Below are 24,100 nucleotides of genomic sequence, written 5' to 3' on the forward strand. Positions count from 1 at the left end.
CTAAATACTGAATTTAGGGGTGTTAAAGGAAGTGAAGGGAAGTAGCTAATGGGTTACTTAATGTTGGGGTCACTACACCCCCTATATTAACACTTTCTGTGGGGAGTGGGTATAACCTTGTCCTAGAGTTCTTAAGTCCACCAATCCTTCATTTGTGGGTCACATCAGGCAGGCCATATTAGGGGTGTGACTGGCCTGGTAGTGCACCACACCTCCATGCATATCTAATTTCCTGCCTGCTTTGGTGCCAAATGGGCCTCAGGGCAGGGGTTGGCATCTTCCAGGTCTGGGGTAAGCCAGGGTCGCATATCAAAAGTGGCAGGAACTTTGAAGTCCTTGGCCCTGATATGCTAAATCATTAGCCATCCTGCTTGAGAAGGTGTGAACACCTTCCTCTGGAGCAGGCATTTTTTTCTGGTCTCATAGAGCAATGCCACCCACGTCCCTGGCACCTTTGCACATGATTCATGGAGCTTTCTGCCCCGCCCCTTCCTACCCAAATTAGATGCAAGTATGCCCCACAATTCTACACTTCTAAGTGATCCCCCCATCCAAGTCACCCCAAATCCTGTCAAATTTCTTCTGGCACCCTCGACCTTGATAAATCTCCCTTTCCATGAGTCTGCAGTGTTCCATTTCAGTTTTCCAAGGCCTGATGACTGGTGGGCTCCCTGATCCCCATCGCTGAGCAATATCTTGTTTCGACACAATGCAGCCCAGATTCAACAAAAGTTTCTGATAGCAGGAGTAATCCGGTAATCCCCATACGCCCAGCAAAGCCAGTCGAGAATGAAGCTCTGGGATCAGGCCTGTTGCCTCCTCAAGGGAGCCTCCTACCGCCACCCAAAAATCTTTTATATGGGGACAGCTCCAAAGTGTGTGGAAAAATGTGCCTTTTCATCCCACAGCCTCTATAAGAGTGAGAGCGGTAAAATAACATCATATTTTGCATTGAAATTCTGGAATGGTAACATATGTCTCTTGGTTTGGGGCCACCCTTAAACTTTTTAAAAACAGAACCCTTTACTTTTTATGCCATACTCATATTTCCATACGGAGATGCTTTGTTTAAAACACAACTCCAATGGATTCTATAATCTTAACATAAATTCAAGGCTTGAAAAACAAAGTGTAAATGTTTATGACTATTCTGTGGAAGAAAGAAATCCTCTGACACTTGTGCAGTTGATTGCGAGCTGCCAAGAACATTTATGCCTTCTGCTCAAGTAGATGAATGAATCAGGAGCCGTACATCCATCAAGATGGCGCCCGTCGCTGGCACACTGTTCGCGCCGTGTTAGCGTTCTAGTTGTCTATAAGACCTTTCGTCTGTCTTCTGTGTTTACCGATTCTCGTGCTCTGAGTGCAGTGCCCGTTCCCGGCCCCCTTGGCTGCTGCATTTCTGGTTGAATTTCTGTTCCCTGGGGCGGGGTCCTGTCCATCGGGGGGATGCAGGGCTTGGGCCGGGGGCTCCTGCGGGGGCTGAGCCAGCTCGGGGTGACGGGGGACCGATGCTTGAGCACCACTCTAAGCAGAGTAAGTAGAGAGCTCAATAACTCGCAGATTAGGGTGAATAACCATTTGCACTTGAAAGATTGTCAGCGTGCGTGGGAGCGGTATGAGGGGAGGAGAGGGATCGGACATGGTGGCGATCCTGGCTAAGTCTCCTAGGTCGACTAGCTGCTCAAAGCTGGCCTTTTACTTTGCATTCTGGGATTTGAAGTCCTGTTGTATAGCAGTACAAACAAGACTAAAGGCAGTGTTTTAAATGGGAAAAAATAAGTGCAGGTACTCTTATAATGAGCGGAGTGTAGCAAGTGGGCGGGGCTAAGGACAAGACATATAAGACACTGCTACTATGTGGCCGATTACTTATATATTCTTGAGTGAGCACTCACAGAAACTAGCAGCAATGCTCACACAAAGCATTCCAAGAATGTCCTTTAAAATACCTCCCAAGTGTCTGGATTCTTTCCCTCTTTCACTCGCTTTTCTCTCTCTCACACACACACACAAACATGCAAACACCCAGACACAAGCAGATCGACACTCATTTAAAAGACTCAGTTTGGATAAAGGCCATTTTATTTTGCACCCCTTATCTCTCGTGGCTTTCTTAATTGCTGCTGTCAGCGGGATGCCTCGATTCGAGTGTGTGCACAAATACACACCATGGTGTGAAAATGATTGACATCGCAGGGCCTGAATGGACCCTGCTCTGTCAAACACAGGGTGGTGGTGAACACCGGACATTGTGCAAATAAGCCCTGCTGAGTTGTTTAGAGGTGGCTCCGCTTGGGCTAGAGGCGCTTTGGCTGTCCGACAGCCTCGTCCGGTCTCGTGAGCACCAGCAACAATAAGCCTATCTTTGATGAGTACCAGTACTCTCCTTGGCAGCAGAGAAGTGCCGGTACTCAGAGCGATAAAAATGAGCAGTGCGGGTACTCAGTACCGCTGAGTACCGGCCCATTTAAAGCACTGACTACAGGTTTCAGAATGCAAAGTAAAAATTTGTATTGGAGCTGCTTATCATGCATGGATCTGGAAAACGTTGCAGGGCTGGGTGCGAAGCAAAAGTCCTGTGAAAAATTGTGGGGGGGCTAAGTAGCATATGTAATTCACTGCGAGGTCACATCGTGATGTCACACTAAGTAATGTCATAACCTTGCAGTATTACTAGCTTAAAATTGAACTGACCTCTTTTACAAAAGCAACAACATAATTATGCAAACGTTGTGGTTTGTTCTACTGTTTAACCCAGATCTGTTGACTGGATGTGAATGTTTGATTTATTTAGCATTCCGCCCATCATTTTTTGCTGCAGCATTTTTCGCACTAAGTGGGATGGGTATGCCCAGATGAGGGTCATTTTTCACTGTGCCACTGGATTCAAGCTAGCTTGGCTGATGAGGTGTGATAACCTTAAACCGGCTTGGCAGTTCGTGCTGGAAGTTTCCCATGAGGAGCAGGGTCAAGATTGATTTGCATATGGCTGGGGCCAAACTGTAGTGGCTAGTGAGCAAAAAACAATGGATTTAATCCAGAGCTCTTGTCTGGGAAGCATGTTTGATTTATTCAGCATTCCACCCATCATTTGTTACCACAGCAATTTTTACTTAAATGGGATGGGTGTGCACCCTAAGTGGGGTGGCGTAGTGAGCAAAATAATAGAAATGGATTTTTTCTATTTATTAAACCCAGATGTCTTGATTGGGGGTGAATGGTTGATTTATTCAGCATTCCTTAGAGGAAGCATAGAACCTGAACTGGTGTAGTGCACAGTGGAATGAATAAACTGCGGCGACTATTCAGAAAATAAACTTTAGCAGATTAATAAAGTATATTCTTATAAAAAAGCAAAATGTAAAACATAAAATTTAAAAACCCTTTATAAATGAGAAGGGATTTGGAAGCGAAGGCAAAAATGTAAGTTGGTATCCTTAGCTAGGTTTGTGGGAGCAGTGCAAGTGTGGCAAATAAAAGTATGACCAATTGAAGCACTGGCAGGCTTCATTTAGGAGCAAGAAAGACAAAGTGGTATGCTGGAGTCTAGCATATTGCTTTGTCTTTTAGAAATAAACCACGTTTTGAAAAGCTCCAATTTTCCTATTAAGGTTTAGATTTTTGTATATTTTTTGTTTAATAAAAAAACACATTTTATAAGTTGTGTATTTGTTAGATACCTTTTTGTTTTTGTAGTTTTGTTTCTTTTATGAGGTTCAAATAATAGAAATTGCTTAGGCAGGCGTCTCCGGCTTCCAGAAGACAAAAGGTTAAGAAGCACTGTCCAGACCCTGCAGGTGCAGGTACTCCTCAGAGGGAGCTGAAGTAGTCCAGACAATTAGTCTGGCAAAGTTCATGGTTCGTATTACTGTGACCACTACTGTCTAGAAATAGCCTAAACTGTGAGCCGGCAAATGTGTTCAAGTATAGTGCAAGCCTCTCACATTAATTGAATCCATGTGCTTTGTATGCAGGCGCCTCTGACGCAAACATCCTTTGTCATGTATTCTGTAAATGCAGGCAGCTGACTGCTCTCCTTTTGCAGGGTACTGTGATTGTGGAGAGGTGGTGGCAGGTCCCTCTGGCACCTAAAGATAAGGAACCCTATCTGCACCCGAGGAGATCTCGTATCTACCGGCTGGTCGAGGACACAAAGACGCGACCCAAGGAGAAGATGGAGCTGATCTTGACCCAGAATGTTAAGAGTGAGTCCACAATGTTGCTGTAGTCCTGGGAGAAGTTGTGGTGTAATCCGCTTTTACAAATAATGGAAAAAAATGCTCGTCCCATCACTCTTAAATATGCTCTCTCTTTTCTGAGCATTGTATGGGTGACAGAACATTAAATATTGACTATAGCGTGTTCAAGATCTAGCCAGATGTCACAATGTCATTCAGTTGTCATTTGATGGGTAGAGCATCCCCGTTTCTCTGACCTTAGTTCTTCCTGTTTTTTTAAAATTCTTTTCAAACACACAAAAGATGATGGGAGGAATGCTTGCAATTTGTCTAGCACTTTCAATGACTCGGGTAGCATTACAAACCTTCTTTCTGTTGCCTACCGTACCACCTCAGGTTGAACCCAGACACAAGCGAATCAGTCTTGACCCTGCTCCAATAGGAACAGTCCAGCCTGAACCTCCTGGCCAGGTCCTCCCAGAATTGGAACACAAGCAACCCAGGACCAGTTTTTCCCTTATTAGAGCTCATCAGTCATGTATAGCTTAGCTCAAGTGCCACAGTGAGCACAAGACTGACGTCTGGGCATACCCTAGCCTCTTACGGCCGTACATCAAACACACAAGTGATTGGACAAACTCAGTTGCCTAATTGAGTTTAGTGTCTAAGATCGAGAACATAATATCTGATCATAAGATATGTGAATAATTAGCCCTTGAAGAGTCAAGAATGCTCCTTAATTCTTTTTTTCTGAAATAAAACTGCTCAAAGTAAGTCTCTTATGCTGGCTTCTGAGATCTTGTGCTAGATAAGTAAAAAAAACTGGGCCTGATAGAGAATTAGACGATAATGTAAAATCGTCACATTTCTGGAGAAACAAATTAACCCACAGGATAATTCACTGTTGACATTGTCTCCACTACATTATCTATGTGATAGAGAAAATTACATTGGTTGATTCTTCCCCTGATTTAGGTTTTTCTGTGGAATTTTCTCCACCCCCCCCCCCAATCTAAATGTAAGCCCTAACCAAAATATGCCTACAAAGTAACTTATAATTATTTGTGCAAAGTGCTAGCAGTGTGAGTAAACATGTCCTCAGCATCTTTACATGGCATTTTAACCCCTTGCGTGCTCGTGACGGAACCGTTCCGTCACAAGTCTCGGGTGGGCTGTGCTGGTGACGGAACTGTTCCGTCACGGCGCGCTCGCCGCGCCTGTGCGGTGCGAATTCCACCCTGCGCTGAGCGTTCTATTAGGCGGGCGGGGCCGTGACAGAACCGTTCCGTCACAAGCACAGCCCACCCGAGGTTCGTGACAGAGCGGTTCCGTCATGAGTACGGGAGCGCCGCACGGCCCCCTCCTCCCCCTTAGCACTGCGGCGGAATAGCCACCGCAGCTAAGGGGTTAAACAACAAGGCGTAGGAGAAATACATATCTGAATAAAGGTACAGGTTTAGTCACTGTCCCAAAGCATTTTTACAAAGCGATTCCAGAAACAATCGAAGCTTAAAACCAAACCGCACCTCTTCATCCATTGATCTTCGTTCCACATGGACTGGTATTCTAGGTGATCTATACATCACCTGTGGTAAAGTGCGCAGAAGTATAATTTTTTTACGGAGTTTTATATAGCGCGAATTTGACCTGAAAGTATTTGGTATCGGAGCACTTTACATGAGCACCAGTTGCATTACATGGGGACACATTTATTTTTGTTAGGCACGGGGAGATTAAGTCATTTGCTGAGAGTCACAGGGTGTTGAGCGTCCTTGCCGAGACTCGAACCCCGTTCCCCAGATTCAAGGTCGACTGCCCTATCCGTTAGGCTTGGGCACAGAAATGTGTCTGGAACTTAAGTTGCTGAGTACTGAAACGAAATAACTGCAGCAGAAGAAATATTTGAATAGTAGTAATACTCCTAATTATGAAAAGGGGCCGCATAAACCACCTTCTAAAAATCACATTTTACTTCTGTCCTCTGTTTATAAGAATCTATCTTTAGGGTAGGATGTTACCAGAATAACAAGGTGCCTAAAACTCTGATTATTACTTGATTTTAAATTTCCTGGACATGTTACGGTTATCTATTGTTTACACATGGCCAGACAGCATCATCTTGCTGAAACTCTAAGGAGAGTCCAGCAGCAAGGCTTTCTGTAGGATGTATGATGTTAGCACGCATACTTTTAGCACGCATACCATTACCACGCATTTTTTACAACGCAGGACCATTTACAACGAATACCTTTACAACGCATTACACTACAATGCACATACTATTACAATGCATACCATTACAACGTAAGTATAGGTAAGTATATAATATTTTAAAATATTGTAACTAAAGTAAATAATAATTATTTAATATTTTTATTATATTTTTATTAAATATATTATTTTATTTTAAATTTAAGAATTTGTAAATATATATGTAAAAATACCCCTGTACCCCAAAACCCAAACCCAGACCTGAACCCTAAAAATACCCCTGTACCCCTGTACCCTAAAACCCAAACCCAGCCCTGAACCCTAAAAATACCCCTGTACCCCAAAACCCAAACCCAGCCCTGAACCCTAAAAATACCCCTGTACCCCAAAACCCAAACCCAACCCTGAACCCTAAAAATACCCCTGTACCCCAAAACCCAAACCCAGCCCTGAACCCTATATATGAAATTAAATGATATACTTACCTATACTTACGTTGTAATGGTATGCGTTGTAATAGTATGTGCGTTGTAAAGGTATGCGTTGTAAATGATCCTGCCTTGTAATGGTATGCGTGGTAAAAGATGCGTGGTAAGAGTTACATACCCTTTCGGAAATGTTTGGCATGTGCTTGCAATGAGGGCATAATTTAAGCCTCCGCAACACCTACAAAAGGGTTATTTTTGCTTTTGGTCTAAAGTTAATCAGCTTGCTTGCAGGATCATGAAGTAGGGATGCTGCTTGACTTCTGCAGAAGACTAGTCCGCTAATGTCCAAGAATTTGATGAAAGGCTCATTTGTCTAGTCGGAGTCACCTGCATGTCTCTAAATCTACAGATGTACCTATCTGCTAGTCTGCTGAGGAGTGCGGTGAGCGTTAGAAGATATTCCAGAAATCAGTAGCTGGATTCAGTTCTTTCCATCCACTTTAAAATGTGGTTCTGTTCAGACTGATTGCGGGGTTTATGTCCCTGACTAGCATTGGTGGTCGAAGAGCCAGGCAGGTTGCCCCACCACCCCAGTCAGGTTAGGTCGCACCTGAAACTGCACTGTTTGTAGGTATAGTACCTTTTTATAAAAGTGCAACAATGCAGAGGATCTTTAGAAAATCACATGTCTGCTATTAATAACATACATAATAGTACAGAGTGGAACAGAAATACAAAAAATATTAGTACACACAATATAGGAAGGATATAGAACCAATTAAAATGAGACCCTAATATATAATACAGTTGACCGCTCAAGGGTCCCAGAAGACATGGCTGTCTCTCTTTCTCAAAATAGACCACCACAAAGCAAGAGGTACAGCCACATTTCCTTTCTCCTGGGATATATTTGATCAGATATGATCAAAAGTCTACAAATACACCTTAATGGATCTATTTTTATGGCCTTTCCTACAAGACAGCAGAAGCTTTTCTGGTTGTGAAAGAGATATTGTGGACTTACAGTAGGCTTCCAGCCTGAGCAGTGCTTACCATTGGTCGACTTTGTTGCTCTCATTTGCTCGCTTCTTATTCCATGGCTTGCTTTCTCTTGTTGTGTTTACCCTTCCACTGAATCATAGCCCCTTACTTTTCTTTTGCCCTTGGCCGACATATCCTTCCAAAGCTCACATTTAGGGATTTTTTTTTTCCTTTTCATTCAGCAGTTCAAGAGAGTTTGTGTTTTCTAGCTCCCTTCTTCGCATGCTCCTTACCGCTTCCTTCAAATACTGACCCTCCTTTCCTCTACACTGTGTCGCTCACTATGTCTCCCAGCTTGTCTTTAAAACCACAGCAACAGGGATAATTCTTTACTGGGGTATGGCTGAAGAGCAGACTTCAAGGGTTGTTTTTGTTTCATCTTCTGCCTTCTGCTTGTTGCATGAAAGCACATGCTTGGGCACACAAAGGCTTTCATGGCACTGTGGGAAAGACTTCAACTGCACTCACTCTACTGATGTCTGAGGCAAAAGGTGTACTTAGCATGACACTCCTTCAGAGACTCATAAATCTGCTTCCTGGGCAACTACAGAGGATCACAAGACTGAAACCTGTGTAAAATAAATGAAGGGTTAGCAAGCAAATACTTTTCACTCTGAAACGTCCTTGTTATTTTTAAATTTTGTTTAGTCTTAAGTGAAAAGTATGAGAAAAATATACCATGCCATTTTTAAAGATTGTTCACCGAATTCAATATTTTCAGTTTTTCGACGTCATAAGATATGATGGCTTTTCCTCTAATAATTTGTAATTCTTTTCTTCACTTTTTAAATAATACTTTACTGACAAACACTGGCAAAGTCAGAAGCTCATCACACACATTTTAAAGGCACGACCTATTGGCTCTGCCATTGTTTGTTCTATTGATATTTCTTCTTCGGCTTGATGTGCAGTCCATAGTTTGGAGCGTTTGACTGTATGTGAGATCTGTTTGTGTCTCCTTTCGCAGGTCTGGGGAGCCGTGGGGACACTGTTTTCGTGAAGAAGTCAATTGGGCGAAACAAGCTTCTTCCTCAAGGGCTGGCCGTGTATCCATCTCCAGAAAACAAGAAACAGTTTGAGGAGGAAAAGAAGGTACGCTTGAGCCTCTTTTTGAGAATGCTGTTGCCTACTGTTCCAAGAGCTCTCGTCAGGTTGATTCGACAGCCTGTGGGGTCTTGGGCCTGGATGTTCTGGGTAGTTCCGGGGAGTAGGTACACAAACCCTACAGGAAGGCCTTGCATGCGGGTTTAGATTTTCCTGCCCAGTGATGTGTAATGAAAAGTTTGCTGATCTTGCTTGGTGGTGGCCACAGGAGGAGGATCATAGTCCTGCTAAGAGGCATACATGGGATTTTTCGTACCCCTGCATGAGTCGCTCTCAAGTGTGGGTCTTCTAGTCCAATGGAGCAACTTTCATGGGCTGTGGAAGGTTCTATTATCTCCTCTGAGAAGGGCATCTAGTTATGAAGACTGGTGGGGCCTGTCCTGCCCTAGAAGGGTTGAAAGCTCCCATGTTTGTCCTAAGACACCAAAAACTGACTCCCTTTCTGGGTGAAGTCCACCAGTGGCTCTTGAGCGGCTCTTATGGTAGGCGAGGTTTGGCAGTCAAACACCACCCATCTGAAAAGGGTCTTTGCTGGAACGGGTAATGGGCATGGTTACGCCGGCATTGCCCAGGAGACTTTGTGGTCGGGGAAAGTATGGGGTTCTCATTGTTTTCAAGCTGCTCAGCAGATGTTTGAGGGGCGATGACGTGGGCTGCTGTTGGCTGGGATTCCACTGCTTCTCCATTCACTTGTCGATGTGGGAATTTGATGGGACGGCAGCAACGCTTAAACCTACCATTGTATCATATGTTCCCCTCTTTCATTCATCCATCTACCTGTGTAAATGTGGATTTACAGTTTCCAGGTTGCATCGCTCCATTTAATGGAGTTAACTCTTACCGTAGAGTATACAATAATATCCCCCATAAGTTCATAATATATTTTTTGTCCCATTAATTGTATTTTTCATTTCTTAAACAGAATCTCGAATTCTTTTGAGGCCACATGCATGTACGTTAGAAATTACGAGTTCCTAACTGCAATTCCATGCGAATCACAATTAGGAATTAGCAAATTCAAATGTACGAAACTCTATGGAATTTCATGTGCGATTTCCAGTGGGTCGCAAATAGATTGACCTCCTCAATATTCATGACGTAGGTCGCAATTTGCGACTCTTGGGAATCGCTAAAAACACAGGTATGGTGGCCTGCAAACCACCATGTCTGTGTTTGCTTTTAAATAAAGGAACTTTTTTTTTTAATGGAGCCCTTATTATAGAGATGCATTTCAAAAATAAAACGATTGTTTACTTTTTTAGGGGTAGGCATTGGCCTGCTCTTTTAAAAAAAAAAAAATTTTTTTGCATGCATTCACAAAGGGGAACCGTTTGGGAATGGTGGTAAAAAACGAATGTTTTGTGACCGCATTTCGGTCGCAAAACATTTGTACATGGCACAGTGAGTCGCTATTAGGAAGGGACGCCCTTAACACACCTCCTAATAACGAATTGCAAAACCCAAATTGCAATTCGGTAACAAGTTACCCAATCGCTATTTGGGTTTTGTACATTTCAAAAAGCCTTTTTGCGTTTACAAACGGCCTGATTCTGCAAAAAGGTTTGTACATGTGCCCTAAATTCTTTGAGCGTCATCTTCTTCCACCACTTCCAGTTCCAATTCAGCATTGTCCATCTGAAGGATTCAAGTGAGCAGACCATGGATAACCTAAGTTAAAACAAGAAGTAAACTTGCACTGATGTTGATGCTGGGAAGAGAGGCCGCTTTATTTTAAAAAGGCCGTGTTTTGCTACCTTGGGACTGAGTTCAGTGAACTCAAGTAAGAACATAAGGTAATAATAAGCATAAAATGAAACTACTAAGGTTAAATTGACCATAATAGATGGTTCTTGGACTTCAAAGATTTCCGGGTGTAACAAGTGAAAATACATTTGAAATGTCTTGTTTGTGTGAATTTCATACATCATAACAGCACCAATACATTGCTGGTGAGTGATATCTTCAAACAGTGATATTCCTTTCTAGTTAGGGAGTATAGATTTGTTCATAGTAGGACCCATTGGAATAGGATGTGTTTTTCCCCAGTGTGCTAAAAAATTTTATACTCGGTGATGATTTTTTTCATACACTGGTGGTAATTTTGCTCCTTTGTTGCTGGCAGGTGATTTCATTACCAGTGTCTTAGGTATTTGCTTTTACATTTGTTACTACAGTGGTTTAGCTTGAGTTACCGAGTTGTTCGTGAGATATTTGTTAGTACACTAGTGGTGTTTTTTTTTCTTTTTTTTCTTCTTTAATAATTTGAGTGCTCACATCCTTCCCACTGGCATTGATTACTTCGTCACATGATGTACAATTTGTGCTTTCTTGTTCAGCTGCAGGTTGAGGGGAAATCAGAAGGTCGACTGCAAACCAGGACCGGCGAAATGGTGAGTACAGCTCTTGCGTACAAAAAGTCTCTTGTGCCAGCGTGTTTCACTAACACAGAATTCACAATCCAAAACACAAAGCTTATTTGTTCAAATTTCTGATATTTTCCCAAGAAACCCTCTTAAAAGAACATTATAAATGTTAACTCCATTCTGGAGCTGGGCACGAATAAGATCATTTATTTTTAATAAACTCTTTTCTTGAATCTCTTCTGTTATATGACTTGCACTTGAGGCTAACATTTGCACTTCCTTGGTTGCTAGCCGTGTTTAGGAGTGTTTTCAGTGCTTGTCCCGAGGTGCTTGAAGTGAGCCTCATCTGTAGTTGCTATCCAGAATGATAAGAGAATTAAGCAGTCATCTTTTCTCTTATTCTACTGTCCAACGTCGTCTTTACTTCACAAAATGTAAGCTTTCCAATCACCAACCCCCCCCCCCCCCCCTCCCTCCCCTCCCCCCTCTCCCTCCCCCCCCTCTCCCTCCCCCCCCCTCCACCGTCCCTTCGAATTTGCAGCTCACACCTTGGACCAGTGTGTGCATATTATGGGATTGTCACATAAAAGACTTGTATACAATGAATCTAGTTACATTTTTTTGCCTAGTGATCATCATGGAAATCTGGCAAGATGATAATTGATCAGTCTGATGGCCTATGAGATCTTTAAATGAAATACAAGCCTTTGTAAAGCGCACAGCTACCTCCGGAGGGGTGTGCCGGCGCCTGGAAGATTAAGCGAGCTATTGCCCAGAGTCACATGGTGCTGGACCAACCTGCCGCCGGGGATCGAACCGTGAACCCCGTGGTCCGGAGTCAGGCGCCCTCGCTGCTGCGCCACACCTCTTCCACCAAAGTAAAGCTGAGAACAAATTGAGTTAAACTTGGATAAACCTTCGTGCAACTCGTTTCCTCTTCATATCTTCCGTGTGCTGGAAATCTGGGAAGTACAGACGCTGATATCCAGCATCCTGCCAGTACCTCTGGCCACTTTTGTGCAGTTCTCCAGGGGAATTTTCTTTTGCCCACCTCTACCCTTGTTACTCATCCTGAGGACTTGTGCTGTTTTTACTTAGTACATCTGGTTCTGAAAGGCTCGACCACCTGCTCCAGGCCATGCCTTACCCCAACGAGTACCACTGTCTTTTTGTTATTCCTGAAGATCCTCAGTTGTTTCAGGTTTTTCTGTAGAGTTGAAAGTCCTGCAAAGACATTGCTTATCAGCAATATTTTTCTTTTGTAAGGCTGAACAATTGTGGCTGTCCTGGATTCCTGCACAAGCGTAAACAATCCTGTTTTGCAAGAACCAGAAATAGTTAACAGCCTGCAGATAAAATACTCATTAAACACCCTTTTTGAGGGGATGATTTTGAAATACTTGCCTTCAAAACATACCTTTTTGCATACCCACACACAACCTCCTTGCCACCCACCCCTGAAGTTCACATTTTGTCAAGTAGGCACTGGCTGCAGATTTTTCCTACAGTCTACAGCCTTATGTTCCAGAATCATTGACGAATGGTCCACTTAGAGGTTTGTGGTTTCTTGTACCTATCCGTGCTTAAATAGCAGCTCCATCTTTTACACGCAGTCACAATACTGACAGAAATTGGATCACTTGACGATTTTCTTTGATTCATATGTTTTCACCACAGAAAATGTTTGCAGGATCTAGGTCTAAATGCCTAAAGACCCGTTTCCTCCAGACACCTCCACTTCTCCATCAAAAACATCCTGCCTGTTGTCATGATGAGGTTGAAAATGTATTCTTCACTCCAGGGCCCCATACAAATGATGGTACAGGCTTGTCCACATGCTCCACACTAAAACTGCTACAGCAAATAAATGATGGATAGAATGCTGACAATGCAACATTCTCCCCCAGTCAAAAGATCTGAGTTAAATCCATTATTCTTTTGCCCACTACACCACCCCAGTAGGGACCCAACCTTATGCAGATAAGTCTTGACCTTGTGCCCCATGGGAACAGTCCAGACCGAACTGCCAGGCCAGGTCCTCCCTGGACCTGAAACAAGCATCCCGGGACCCGTTTCAGGGTATGTCACCCTTCTTCAGCCAGGCTAGCTTAATTCCAGTGGCACAGTTAGCAAGTGACCCACGTCTGGGCATACCCATCCCACTTAGGGCAAAAAGTGTTACAGCAAACAAATGATGGACGGAATTCTGTCCATCAATAGTTCTTTTTGCATTTGTCACCCCGAGTGGGACGGGTAAGCTCAGACGTGGGACCTGTGCTCTCCATGCCACTGGAATCAAGCTATCCTGGCTGAAGAGGGGTGAAACCCTGAAACAGGTCCTAGAATGCTTGTTTCCAGTCCAGGGAGGACCTGGCCTGGCAGTTCGGGATGGACTGTTCCCATTGGGCGCAGGGTGAAGACTGATTTGCATAATGCTGTGTCCAAACTGGAATGGCATGATGAGCAAAAAATCGATGGATTGAGGCCCAGATCTCTGTACTAGGGGAATGCATGACATTGTTTTGCATTCTGTCCAACAATAGTTCTTTTTGCATTTGCCACACTAAAACTGTGCCTTCTCGAGGCTCAAACTATTACATTTTTTTTGACTCCGTTCTGTTGGGGCGGAGGGCGGTGGATTTGCATTTCAATTGGCCCCTTTTGCATCAATCTGCTCTGGTGTCAAAACCAAGGCACCTCAAGTTCCTTTCTTGATGGAGTGGGGTGAAAAGTATTTCGTTCCATTATTGCAAGAGGCTGGGCCATTTGCTGATCTACTTAGCGCCTGAAGAGGACGATCTTCATCGCAATTCAAGATTTATTCAACCACTTGACGTGTAACTCCTTGAAGAAGCCTGGTCAACTGTGACTGTTTTTAAGTCTTTCAGTAGTACTTTCATGTGTCTTAATATAACAAATGTTCTTGCTTTTCCTGTTTTTTTCCCCCTGCTCTCCGTCTCAGGACTGCTTGACATATAAGTGCTCTAGAAATAGACCTGGCCCCATCTGCCATATCCGTTAAAAGGTTGGCATTGTCCTTTCCTTTGTGTTTAGTCAGTCTAATGCGCAGCCAATTTTGATGTTCTTTACAGATGTGGGAAGAGCTAAGACCATTTAAAAAGATTGTCCTTCTCCATCTATATGCATGGATTCGCTAAAAGTATTAAAGACGGCAGCGTAGTTAAGGTGAGACTCCTGCAAAGAGGTGGTTGTAGCGTGCAGCACACTTTGCTTACATCTCCTCTTACACAAGATATTCAGGACTGTCTTGAACCAACCTTTTAATAGCAAAGTGAATTTCCTGCCACCATTGGGGAGCTGATTCAATATAAGTGTAGTGGTCTTTTGATTGTGCATCGTACCCTAAGGCATGGATACGTTCTCTGTGTTTCTCTTGCCTCTAATAAAATGTGAGGGTAAGTGGCTGACCGTAACGCATACACCGATTGCAATGCTTGTGACCTCATAATATTTATACTTTTAAATAACGGTCTAAAAGTGAGATGTGATTAAACAACAACAACCGAATCAAATCCATTTATGATAATATGGTTATTTAGAAAGACCCTTTTCTGACTCTTCTGCATTATCTGTGTCTCTGGACCATTGGAGCTAGACCTTTCAGCGCCAGGACACCTCAGTTGAAGTAACTATGCGCTATATAAATCTCGTTATTATGATCTATTCATAGTTATCTTGGTTAACGTGGAGTAGTGTGGCTCACTGGTTAGCGGAGGCAGACCTGGAAGCAGAGGTCTGCCTGGGACCAGGGTTCAATTCCCGGCTCGGCGGGGTCTTGAGTCCTAAAATGTCCATGGACTTGACAATTCTCGCTCCGGTGCCTACTCGATTCACGGGTTCACACTCTGCGACTCTGGGCAATAGCTTGCTTAATTTCCTCAAAGGCCCCTCGCGGCGGGGTGCCTGGCTTTCACCTTGCAGATACCCTGCCGGGGTTATCTCACAGGGGAATACCAGGACGGGTTCCCTAAGCAAGCGCTTAGAAACCGCTTGGTGATTTGCGCTATATAAATTCCTGTACATTTACATTTAACGTGGCAAGGGTAATTTGATACATAATCTCATTGATAAGATAAGATGATTTACAACATTTGCCTTTGCATCTGTTTTGTTAAGGGTGGGGTCATGAGCATTGCATTTTGTCTTCTATTTATGGTTTGCGTGACTCTTGTATGAGTTATGGATTGCAATCCTAATCATAGCTCACAAATTTCAGGGATTGTTCGGTTTTAATTTGTAATGCTAGCTGAAAAGTCTTTTTTTTTTTTTAATAGGTGAATGTCTGTTTTTTAAAACATATGTTTAGGATCCATACTATTTAGGGGGATCAAGGGTCACATCTAGTAATTGCCACATAGTATGCAGACTAATGTACAATAATATTATACCTATATAAACAACCCATTAAAATCATTAAAAAGTATTTTTAGCTTTTACTTTTGAAAATTGTACTTCACAATAGGCAATCACAAATCTTGGGTCCATTTGTAAACCGCTCAAATGCCCCTGTTCATATTAATAATTAGGAAGAGAACGAAATTGTGAATTCAATCTTGCAGACGGTGCGTGTTTCTCAATCAAAGAAGTCCAAAATAAAGAACCAATACAAAAATCATTTTGTAGAAGAGAAAACTAGAAAGAGATCCTCTATTGCAGTCTCTCGCCCATTCACTTGCTGAAAAGCGTAATTTATCAGAAGTGTAAATTATTCTTCTGGGCCAGGCACCAGAGGTGATATACAAAGCATGTGAGTGAGCGGAGCTAAGTGAGCAAGGGCGGGAATGAGTCGGGAGTAGTCGGATTTGAGGACCCAGGATTTTTATTAAACACCAGAGCCCCGGTATTGGGTTTTCACGCTCTTAAAGGGTCATTTACCTGTTTATTTTATCCTGAATGGCTGACCGGCGCATTTGGTATGTATAACTGAAAAATTAGGAGAACATTATTTACTATCGCAAGTAACTTTTACATTATGCTTGATACTGCAGTATTCATCTTGTGACCAAGAAGATTCTGATCTGATCAACCAATGCTTATCTCTCTGGGTGAACTTATTTTAATGCTGTGTGCAAGTTATGCAAGCCCTCCTCCGGATGAAAACTGTGTTTATTTCCTTATTTTAAAAAAAACAAAACTTTTTTTATTTGGACTGACGGTTTTGGTTTCATCCCTAGCTTTTCTTGGACTATATGTATAGTCTGTAGACCTGGGGTTTCATGGGATTCTGTAAAATGAGAAAAGATGCATGTACTTAGCTGTGTGAAACAGAAATAAATTGAGTTCCTATATCTTGTGCTATTGCAGGTCTCCACAATGTGACTTGTTTCATATTGTAGTTTTGAATAAAAACGTTGTCGACGGAGGCACCCCAGTGATTTGGTGGTTTAGCACTATATTACCTTTTTCCATGATGGAGCAGCAACTAACACACACTGTCTATGGCTTAAGCAGTGACTCCCATCCTATCTTTCAGGCTGCTTGAAGCTGGTGCAGTGGCGTCTGTTGCGGTTCCGTCTGCCCATCTTTCCAAACTGCTAAGATGCTGTCTCTTTTGCAATTGCAGACCGTGAGCTACCTGAAAAATGCCCACTTTGAGATTGGAATGAAGAATAACGTGAAGTGGGAATTGAACAAGGAGATAGTTTGCCGCCAGTTCCTCACAAATGTGAGTATTCGTGTCCCTCTCTGCTCCTTTATCTAGTGCATGTGTTTGAATAGGTGTCAAAGCCTAGGTTAGGAGGGAAAATATGTATATACTCATTTAGAAGCACAGACCAGATGTAATGATGTATTAGATGACTTCACAAACAACATAAAATGTGTGTATATATATATATATATCTCCAACATACACAACTCTGTTACTGTTCACTTAAACCATATGAGTCGGAACGCTTTGCTCAATATTGAGATTAGAAGACACAGTCCCTCATCCCTGTTACAGTATCCGCTTCTGTTTCTTCAGCGCTGACCTCTGTCAGCAAACAGCTGCTCCATGGAGCTTATTGACATTTCAAAGAAGAATCAAAACACTCAAGTCTCCATCCAAAAGTGCCCCCTTGGTCTCCTTGGAATCCTTATTAAAAACCAGGCTTGCATTCTAATTAAAAACAAACTTGAAATTCTAATTAAGTATTGTTGGCTATGGATTACAGTAAAGTGGAACGCATCGCCCGCAGAGATGCCATGTTAAAATACCACCCAGCTTCTTATCCATACGTGATATGCATACGGTTTCTATTCTCTATCTAGCAGTTATCTAGGTTTGCATAAGAAATGAACACACTTGCAGAGCTAGTGTGCTGCTAAATGGTGAGTTTCTTCTGATCCTACCCAGTTGTCTCTAATTCATGCTTATTATGCATTAAATTTAAAAAAAATGCAATATCAAACTATTCAATCTAAATTGGAAAATACATTCTTGCATAAACTGCTATAGTGTTGAGAACTGGATCTTACAGTGGCGGCTGTCTCATTTTCTTCTTTGGAAGCCAGGAACGTATGTGTCTCTTGGGAACTTATTTCCTTCCCCGAGGACTGCTCCATTGGCATCTTCTGGTCTCTTTGGTCATCCTGGTGGCATTTAAATGCCAAAACTGTGTTTTATTCATCTTCCCCCTACAGCTTGTTTGGTTACATTGGAAGGATGGCCGTTTTTGCTTTCTCAATAAAAAATAATTAGACCATAGACTGATGGACTGCTATGTTACTTTGAATCTCTGGAAGACAGAAATTATAAGGCCGTAACATTTTTCTGCCACGGTTTTCAATGTCGTGGAACGCCTCACCTAAGAAAGATAGTTCACAGTTGTACATGATTGAGAAGAGTAGTGTCGGCTGGGTCCATGTTTCTCCTAGTCCTTGTCCCTCCCTTTTTAAGCTATGAATTTTGGCTGTCTGCAAAGGCTTGTTGGGTGGCATAAGGCGCATGTGGTTTTGTCTGAGGTAAGCCAGAATGTTGTTTGGAAGAAGCTTAAGGTCTCTATTTGTTAATTCTTTGTAGTACCTGGCATTCAATGCTCTCGCTTTGTTGTAGCTTGGAGTCATCGTGCCTCCGAATGCACTGACCCTGCCAGAGGAGCCAATAACAAGATGGGGCGAGTACTGGTGTGAAGTAACGGTGAGTATTAATGCTGCTGCCTGCTAACCCGATGACCTAGACAGATGAAGGATAGGTTACGGCGATTTCTGATCTACGAGCAAGCACACTAGTGCACAGTGGAACCAGGTGTTTTGTGTCCTCATCCATGCAGGCCAATAGACTGGGTGACGCGCAAACTGTTGTGCTGTACCAATATTTGTTAGTTGGTATGTTCTTGCCCCATTGGCCAGTTCTCAGGTTATGATGGAGCTGGTATGGCCGAGTGTGCTTTCTCTGGAACGCTAGTGAATAGCTATCATGATGATGGAGCTGGTATGATTTGGAAAAAGTGTCTATGGGTTCCAGTCTGTTGACTATCTGTAGAAGTGGCCTATAGTTTGTATGAGGTTGGTTACCGTGTGATGCTATCTGGCCAGTCTTGTGGAATGCTGGGGCTGGCTTTAACCTAGATTGTTTTTCTGCAGCCTTGATTCCTTCCCCAGCGAAATCAATATGATGGCAGTGGTGTTGAGGCTGCTTTGAAGTTGCAGTCTGTGTCTGTGTCCTGCATGATTTATTGTTTGCTGTTTTCTTTCTTGCACCTTGTAAATAAAGTTTCCTTACCTCTCCGCCATGGTGTTGCAGTGGCTCCCTCTGGGGCATGCGTGCCGTGAAGCTCAATTCAGCTCGAGGATGCAGCGGCATCCTCGGCCAGTGCCATCTTCCTCTACGTGTGTCAGATCTTGACAGTGCACAGGATTATGAGACGGGTCTCTGCATTTCTGCGTACCTGAACAGCGCACGCATGGGAGATATTAAAGTAGGCACCCTAAATAAAGTTAGTTATACTACAAGAGACACAAGATTGCAGCTGATTAATGTTTCGTACAATTGCATATAACATTTTTATTGTTTTTTAATCCCAATCCAAGATGACCGAATTCTTTCAAGGAAGATGTGTCCTATTTTTCCACTTTAAGAAGCCCAGTCGCAGGGTATGGCTGGGATGTGCATAGAGCCAGATGAGTTAAACCGAGCTCCGGTGCAGCAGGCCAGCGGAGACACTTCTCCTGTATCGATTTGGAGCTGGAAGGGCTTGGGAGCTAGTAGTGGAGACTGGGACATCCACTGACTCGCGCTGGCGTTACAGAGGCTGGGGGCACAGGTTTGCAAGCCGAAAGGAAAGAGGCAAGGTTTCCGACCATGGCCAAAATGGCAGTAGATGGCGCGGTCTTGTGTCTATTCTGGGCAAACAGGAGGCTACAGCAGTGAACTTGGGGGTAGACTTTGAGCCCTGAGGAATCTGTGGTTGCAGTGGGGACCCCAGACAAACAGAGTGGGGTCCGTTCTGCTGAGGACGGCTGTGGAACATCTGGAGAGTGTGTGTGGTGTCCTGCCAGGGGCTGTGCACTTGGGTTTGGAAGCCACACAGCGAGAATCCTTGCTGCCATCCAGGATACCAAGGCCACTTTGGGGGTAAAAAATTTCATTTTTGTCCTAGATAGTGGGGCTATTGCGGGCTGACCTCGCAGGAGTGGCCAACTGGCAACAAATGGGCTACTTTGAGCTCGAACAGGGGCTCTTCGGACAGAGAGGCCTCCTCCCTGGGTGAGAGGCGAGAAGAGGAGAATTGCACTGGTGACTCAAATGATGACTGATTTGGTGTGCTGAGGAAATGACAAGACTCCTAGTATTTACCCTGGTGCATTTCAGATCATTCCCAGATGCTCCAGGTGTGTTTGGGCCTGGGGAGAGGTAAGAGGCCAGGGTGGACTCTGGACCTGTGGGAGCTCACAGATTGGGACCCTTGATTTTTGGCCGAAGCTGCCAAGGCCTATTTTGTTGAAAAACGGGGGTCCGTGGGTTCCCCTATAGGAGATACATAAGGCAGTGATCCAGGGTCAATTAATCGCACATGTGGTGTTGAAGAAGTGTGATCGAGACAAGGAGTGCAAGGACCTCGAGGCAAGATTGGTCCAGAAAGAGTTGGCCCTGGTCTGTAATCCTAGTCCCAATTTGGTGATCACAATCGAGCTGCTGAGTGAGGACAATAAACGGCTGCAGGGGTGAGCATATGGGCCTAATTTCGGGTGCATCATATGAGGGTGTATGAATTTGGTGATAAAGCGGGGAAACTCCCGGCATGGCTGGCTAAGCGGATGAAGGGCAGAGATGGATCCTCTCTATCTGAGGGGGATACTGGACGGTGGTGAAGACTCCGGAGGGTATAGCGAATGCACTAGCGGCCCAGCTTTGAGAGGTCAGTAGGCCGGCTCTGGGGGCTGAGTAAAGGGACACTCTGGAAACTGAGATCACTGATTGAGATTGCAGAAGCTTTGGCCCATATGATGGAGAGGAGGGCTCTGGGGCCCAACGGCATGTCCCTGTGTCCTTTATGTCTTCGGACGCAGGTGGTGCCTCAACTGGGGAAGTTCTTTTGGTGAGGGCGCTACCGGAGGATTAGCGATGTGCTCTAATTGTGCCCTTCTACAAAGAGGGGAAGCCACGGTGGACTGCACTTCCTGCCGTCCTATCTCTTTGCTCAATGTGGAGGTAAAGGTGTTGGCACGGGTTCTAGCAGCACATATGATGAATGTGGTGGCGACTTTGGTGTCCGTGGACCATTCAGGCTTCATGCCCCAGCGAGCGACCTGCCACAATCTCAGATTGTTTGGTTGCTTGGCTCTCGGGAGTCATATTCAGATACCGGCAGTTCTTCTATCGTTGGACACCGAAAAGGCATTTGACTCAGTGGAATGGCCACCCTGGTGGACTGTCTTAGGGAAGATGGGGTTTGGCTGCTCCTTTATGGAGTGGTTCCACCTGCTATAAAATCCCTGGGGTGCAAGTGAGTGGTGTGCTGTTGAAGGAGTTTGAAATTGGGCGTGGCACCAGACAAGGGTGGCAGCTCTCTTACCATTTGTAGTGGCACTTGAGCCACTTGTGAATTGGTGCGTAGAGCTGCTCAGGTCTTGGCTTTTAGGTGGGACACGGGATGAGAAGATGCAAGTTCTCTATATACTGATAATTTCCTTCTGTATTTGGCAGACCCGGGCCGTTGTGTCCCATGTGTATTGGAGATCCTAAATATTTGGCGGACCTACTCTGGGCTCCACATTAACTGGAGCTAATGTGTTGCTTTCCTTCTGTCCAACTGGGCTCCTTCCCCAGAGTCCCTCCCAGTGCTCTGAGAGCACCAGGGTTTCAGATACCTGGCATCTACATGACTACTGCCGATTTGTTTCTCCGGGAAAAATGGGGGGGAAATTTTGGAGGCTTACAAGGGGTCATTAGCGCTCCTTGCTATTGTCATTGATGGGAAGGGCTGCGCTCTGCAAAGTGATATCTCGGCCTACATTTTTGTATTCCCTCCAGAGCACAACCTATGCGATGCCGGAGGTGTTCTTCAGACGGGACAGGATGAAGCTACAAGAGTCTTGCTGTAAAAAGGGATAGTCCCCCAGATCACCCTGACCACGTTAACTAGTAAGGGATGGGACGGGGGTATTGCCCTGCCCAGCCTTGAATCGTACTACTGGACAGCACACTTGGCAGTGGCGGGTTACTGGGTCTTCTCGGACCAGCGGGACCCCACCTTGTTGGCAAATCGATGGGTGTTGGGACACCTTCGGTATTTGTATGGCCGAGAGAGACTGTAATTGCTGCCAGCACCAACCGCCCTAGTGGTCGGCATATGGCAGAAGGCAGTGCGGCTCTTGGGCTGGGATGGGAGGCTCACTTTGGCGACGCCTCTGTCGGAAATAGAGATGCTGAGTGAGCTCTGAGCAGTTGAGGGTTCTTGGCGTTGGGATATGCTGCTGATTTCAGGTGTGGAAGACGTCTGGAGGGACAGGGAACGTATCCCCTTCCTGGAGTTGCAGGCAGAGTATGAAGTGTAGAGGGCGCAATATCTCTGGTACATGCTGATGCAGTATATTCTGGGGCAGCACAAAGCTGTTTTTGCGGACCTACCGGAGAAGTCGCCCTGGGATTTTGGGTGCTGGTTACCCTGTCACATGTGGATGTGGTCTCCCAGATCTCTACCAAGCTGCTGGCCCATAGCATGCCCCCGCTAGATGCCTTCAAAACCGGTGGGCGCGGGACCTGGAAGGATGGCAGATGATGCATGGGGAGAAGCGTGCCGCTACCTGAGGGAGGTGGCGATACGAGCGCTACCCGAGAGAGGTGGTGATACGAGCGCTACCAGAGAGAGGTGGCTTGCTTGAATCCAGTGGCAAAGTGAGCGAGGGACTCACGTCTGAGCATACCCTGCCAACTTATGGCGAACAAAGCGGTACAAAAATCCATCACCGTTATTTAGCCCACTCTGCCACGCCAGTTTAGACATGGCCAGACTGATTTGCATATGGCCATGTCTGAACTGGAGTGGCAGAGTGGGCTAAAGAACGGTGATGGATTAAACCCAGATCTGTTGACTGGGTGTGAGTGTTTGATTGGTTCAGTTGCTCCGTCCATCACCACCCCCTTTTGTACCACTGCTTATCGGAGAATCACTTGGTTTTCACATCATCTTTAAGCTTTGTACGTTGTTTAGAGCGGCTGCTTCATTGTCTGTAGAATTGCACCCCTTTTGCTCTTGTGGGCACCATCTTGCAGGGATCAGGTTTTCCAAGGACTTATCTTAGTTCACAAGTTATTTTCGTATGTTTTTGCTGAGCATCTACATCAACCCTTGCCTGCTGTACCAGGGCGATAATTGTGAAAAGTGATTGCAGGGAACTGGTTTAAGAGTGAATTGCCGCTCCATTAGCTCTTTTAACTGCTGTTTCTGCATTTGCTTTCAGGTGAACGGAATCGACACGGTTCGGATGCCAATGCACGTAGTGAACTTCGAGAAGCCAAAGACGAAGCGTTACAAACATTGGCTAACGACGCAAGCTGCTGCGGCTCAGCCAACCTCAAAGGCGACGGAAGAAACCACAAGCCCTTCCAATGCATCGTAGCCTCTTGTATAGGCCACTTCTTCGATGATGGACTCTTCGGTCCAAGAGATCATGTGGACGTCCGATATGCTATACGAGCAAATCCCAATGTTCCCAAGTTCATATGTGCTAAATCATCTGTACGTTCACTCCGTCCAGTGGAGATGCCATAGCAAGCTCCTTGAGATATTCAGATTTCCTGCGATGTACATGGAAGGCAGTCTACGAGCACCACTGTCCTGTCCAAGGAGTCTAGCCTCATAATGTGGATTATCCTGGTTGGAGGAAGAGGACAGAATTATCCTCCATGTTGAAGAGCCAGAGGGCATCCACGGTCCGAAGGTTGGCAGCGTGAGCCATCCCAGGGTTGGAGATGGGACTTCGGGATCATGTACGATTAGAAACTCAACTTGGCTCAGTGCTTAGCCTCTTTCGTTACTGGCCGCAGTTGTCGTGGATAAAATAAAATCAATCTGTAATCTGCTTGTTGTGCAGTTTATTGTGCATAGTTTAGACTGGTGCAGTTCTGTAGGCGGGGGCACTATATTAGTATTCTGTAGTATGATCAGGTCGCTAGGCAGATTGTGAAACATTCATGTATGAGCTGGGCACTAACTTAAATGGTCAGAATTATGAAGATGGTGCATATTTTTGGCCCTGGGTGCCTTTTTGCACCGAGCTAGTAATCAATTGTTGCTGTTTTAGATCCCTGGGTGAGGTGGCATCG

At 44.6% G+C, this 24,100-nt stretch overlaps 1 protein-coding gene across 1 annotated transcript; it reads left to right on the top strand.

Moving 5' to 3' along the window:
- The first annotated feature begins 1,350 nt into the window (after positions 1–1,350).
- Positions 1,351–23,856, top strand: MRPL9 (mitochondrial ribosomal protein L9). The gene is made up of 7 exons (XM_086947322.1): positions 1,351–1,536; positions 4,049–4,208; positions 8,829–8,953; positions 11,302–11,355; positions 16,913–17,014; positions 18,386–18,469; positions 23,236–23,856. Exons 1-7 carry the CDS (start codon positions 1,450–1,452, stop codon positions 23,392–23,394), a joined length of 771 nt encoding a protein of 256 aa, XP_086803448.1. The 5' UTR covers positions 1,351–1,449; the 3' UTR covers positions 23,395–23,856.
- The last annotated feature ends 244 nt before the right edge of the window (positions 23,857–24,100 follow it).

This window comes from Lissotriton vulgaris, chromosome 12 (assembly GCF_964263255.1).
Source record: "Lissotriton vulgaris chromosome 12, aLisVul1.2, whole genome shotgun sequence".
In the NCBI taxonomy this organism is placed as follows: Eukaryota; Metazoa; Chordata; class Amphibia; order Caudata; family Salamandridae; genus Lissotriton; species Lissotriton vulgaris.

Excerpts from the sequence above, each read along its gene's own strand:
- MRPL9 (XM_086947322.1), top strand. The coding sequence starts at position 1,450 with ATGCAGGGCTTGGGCCGGGGGCTCCTGCGGGGGCTGAGCCAGCTCGGG. Across the intron at positions 17,015-18,385 it reads GCCGCCAGTTCCTCACAAAT|CTTGGAGTCATCGTGCCTCC; the intron begins GTGAGTATTCGT and ends GCTTTGTTGTAG. Across the intron at positions 18,470-23,235 it reads AGTACTGGTGTGAAGTAACG|GTGAACGGAATCGACACGGT; the intron begins GTGAGTATTAAT and ends ATTTGCTTTCAG.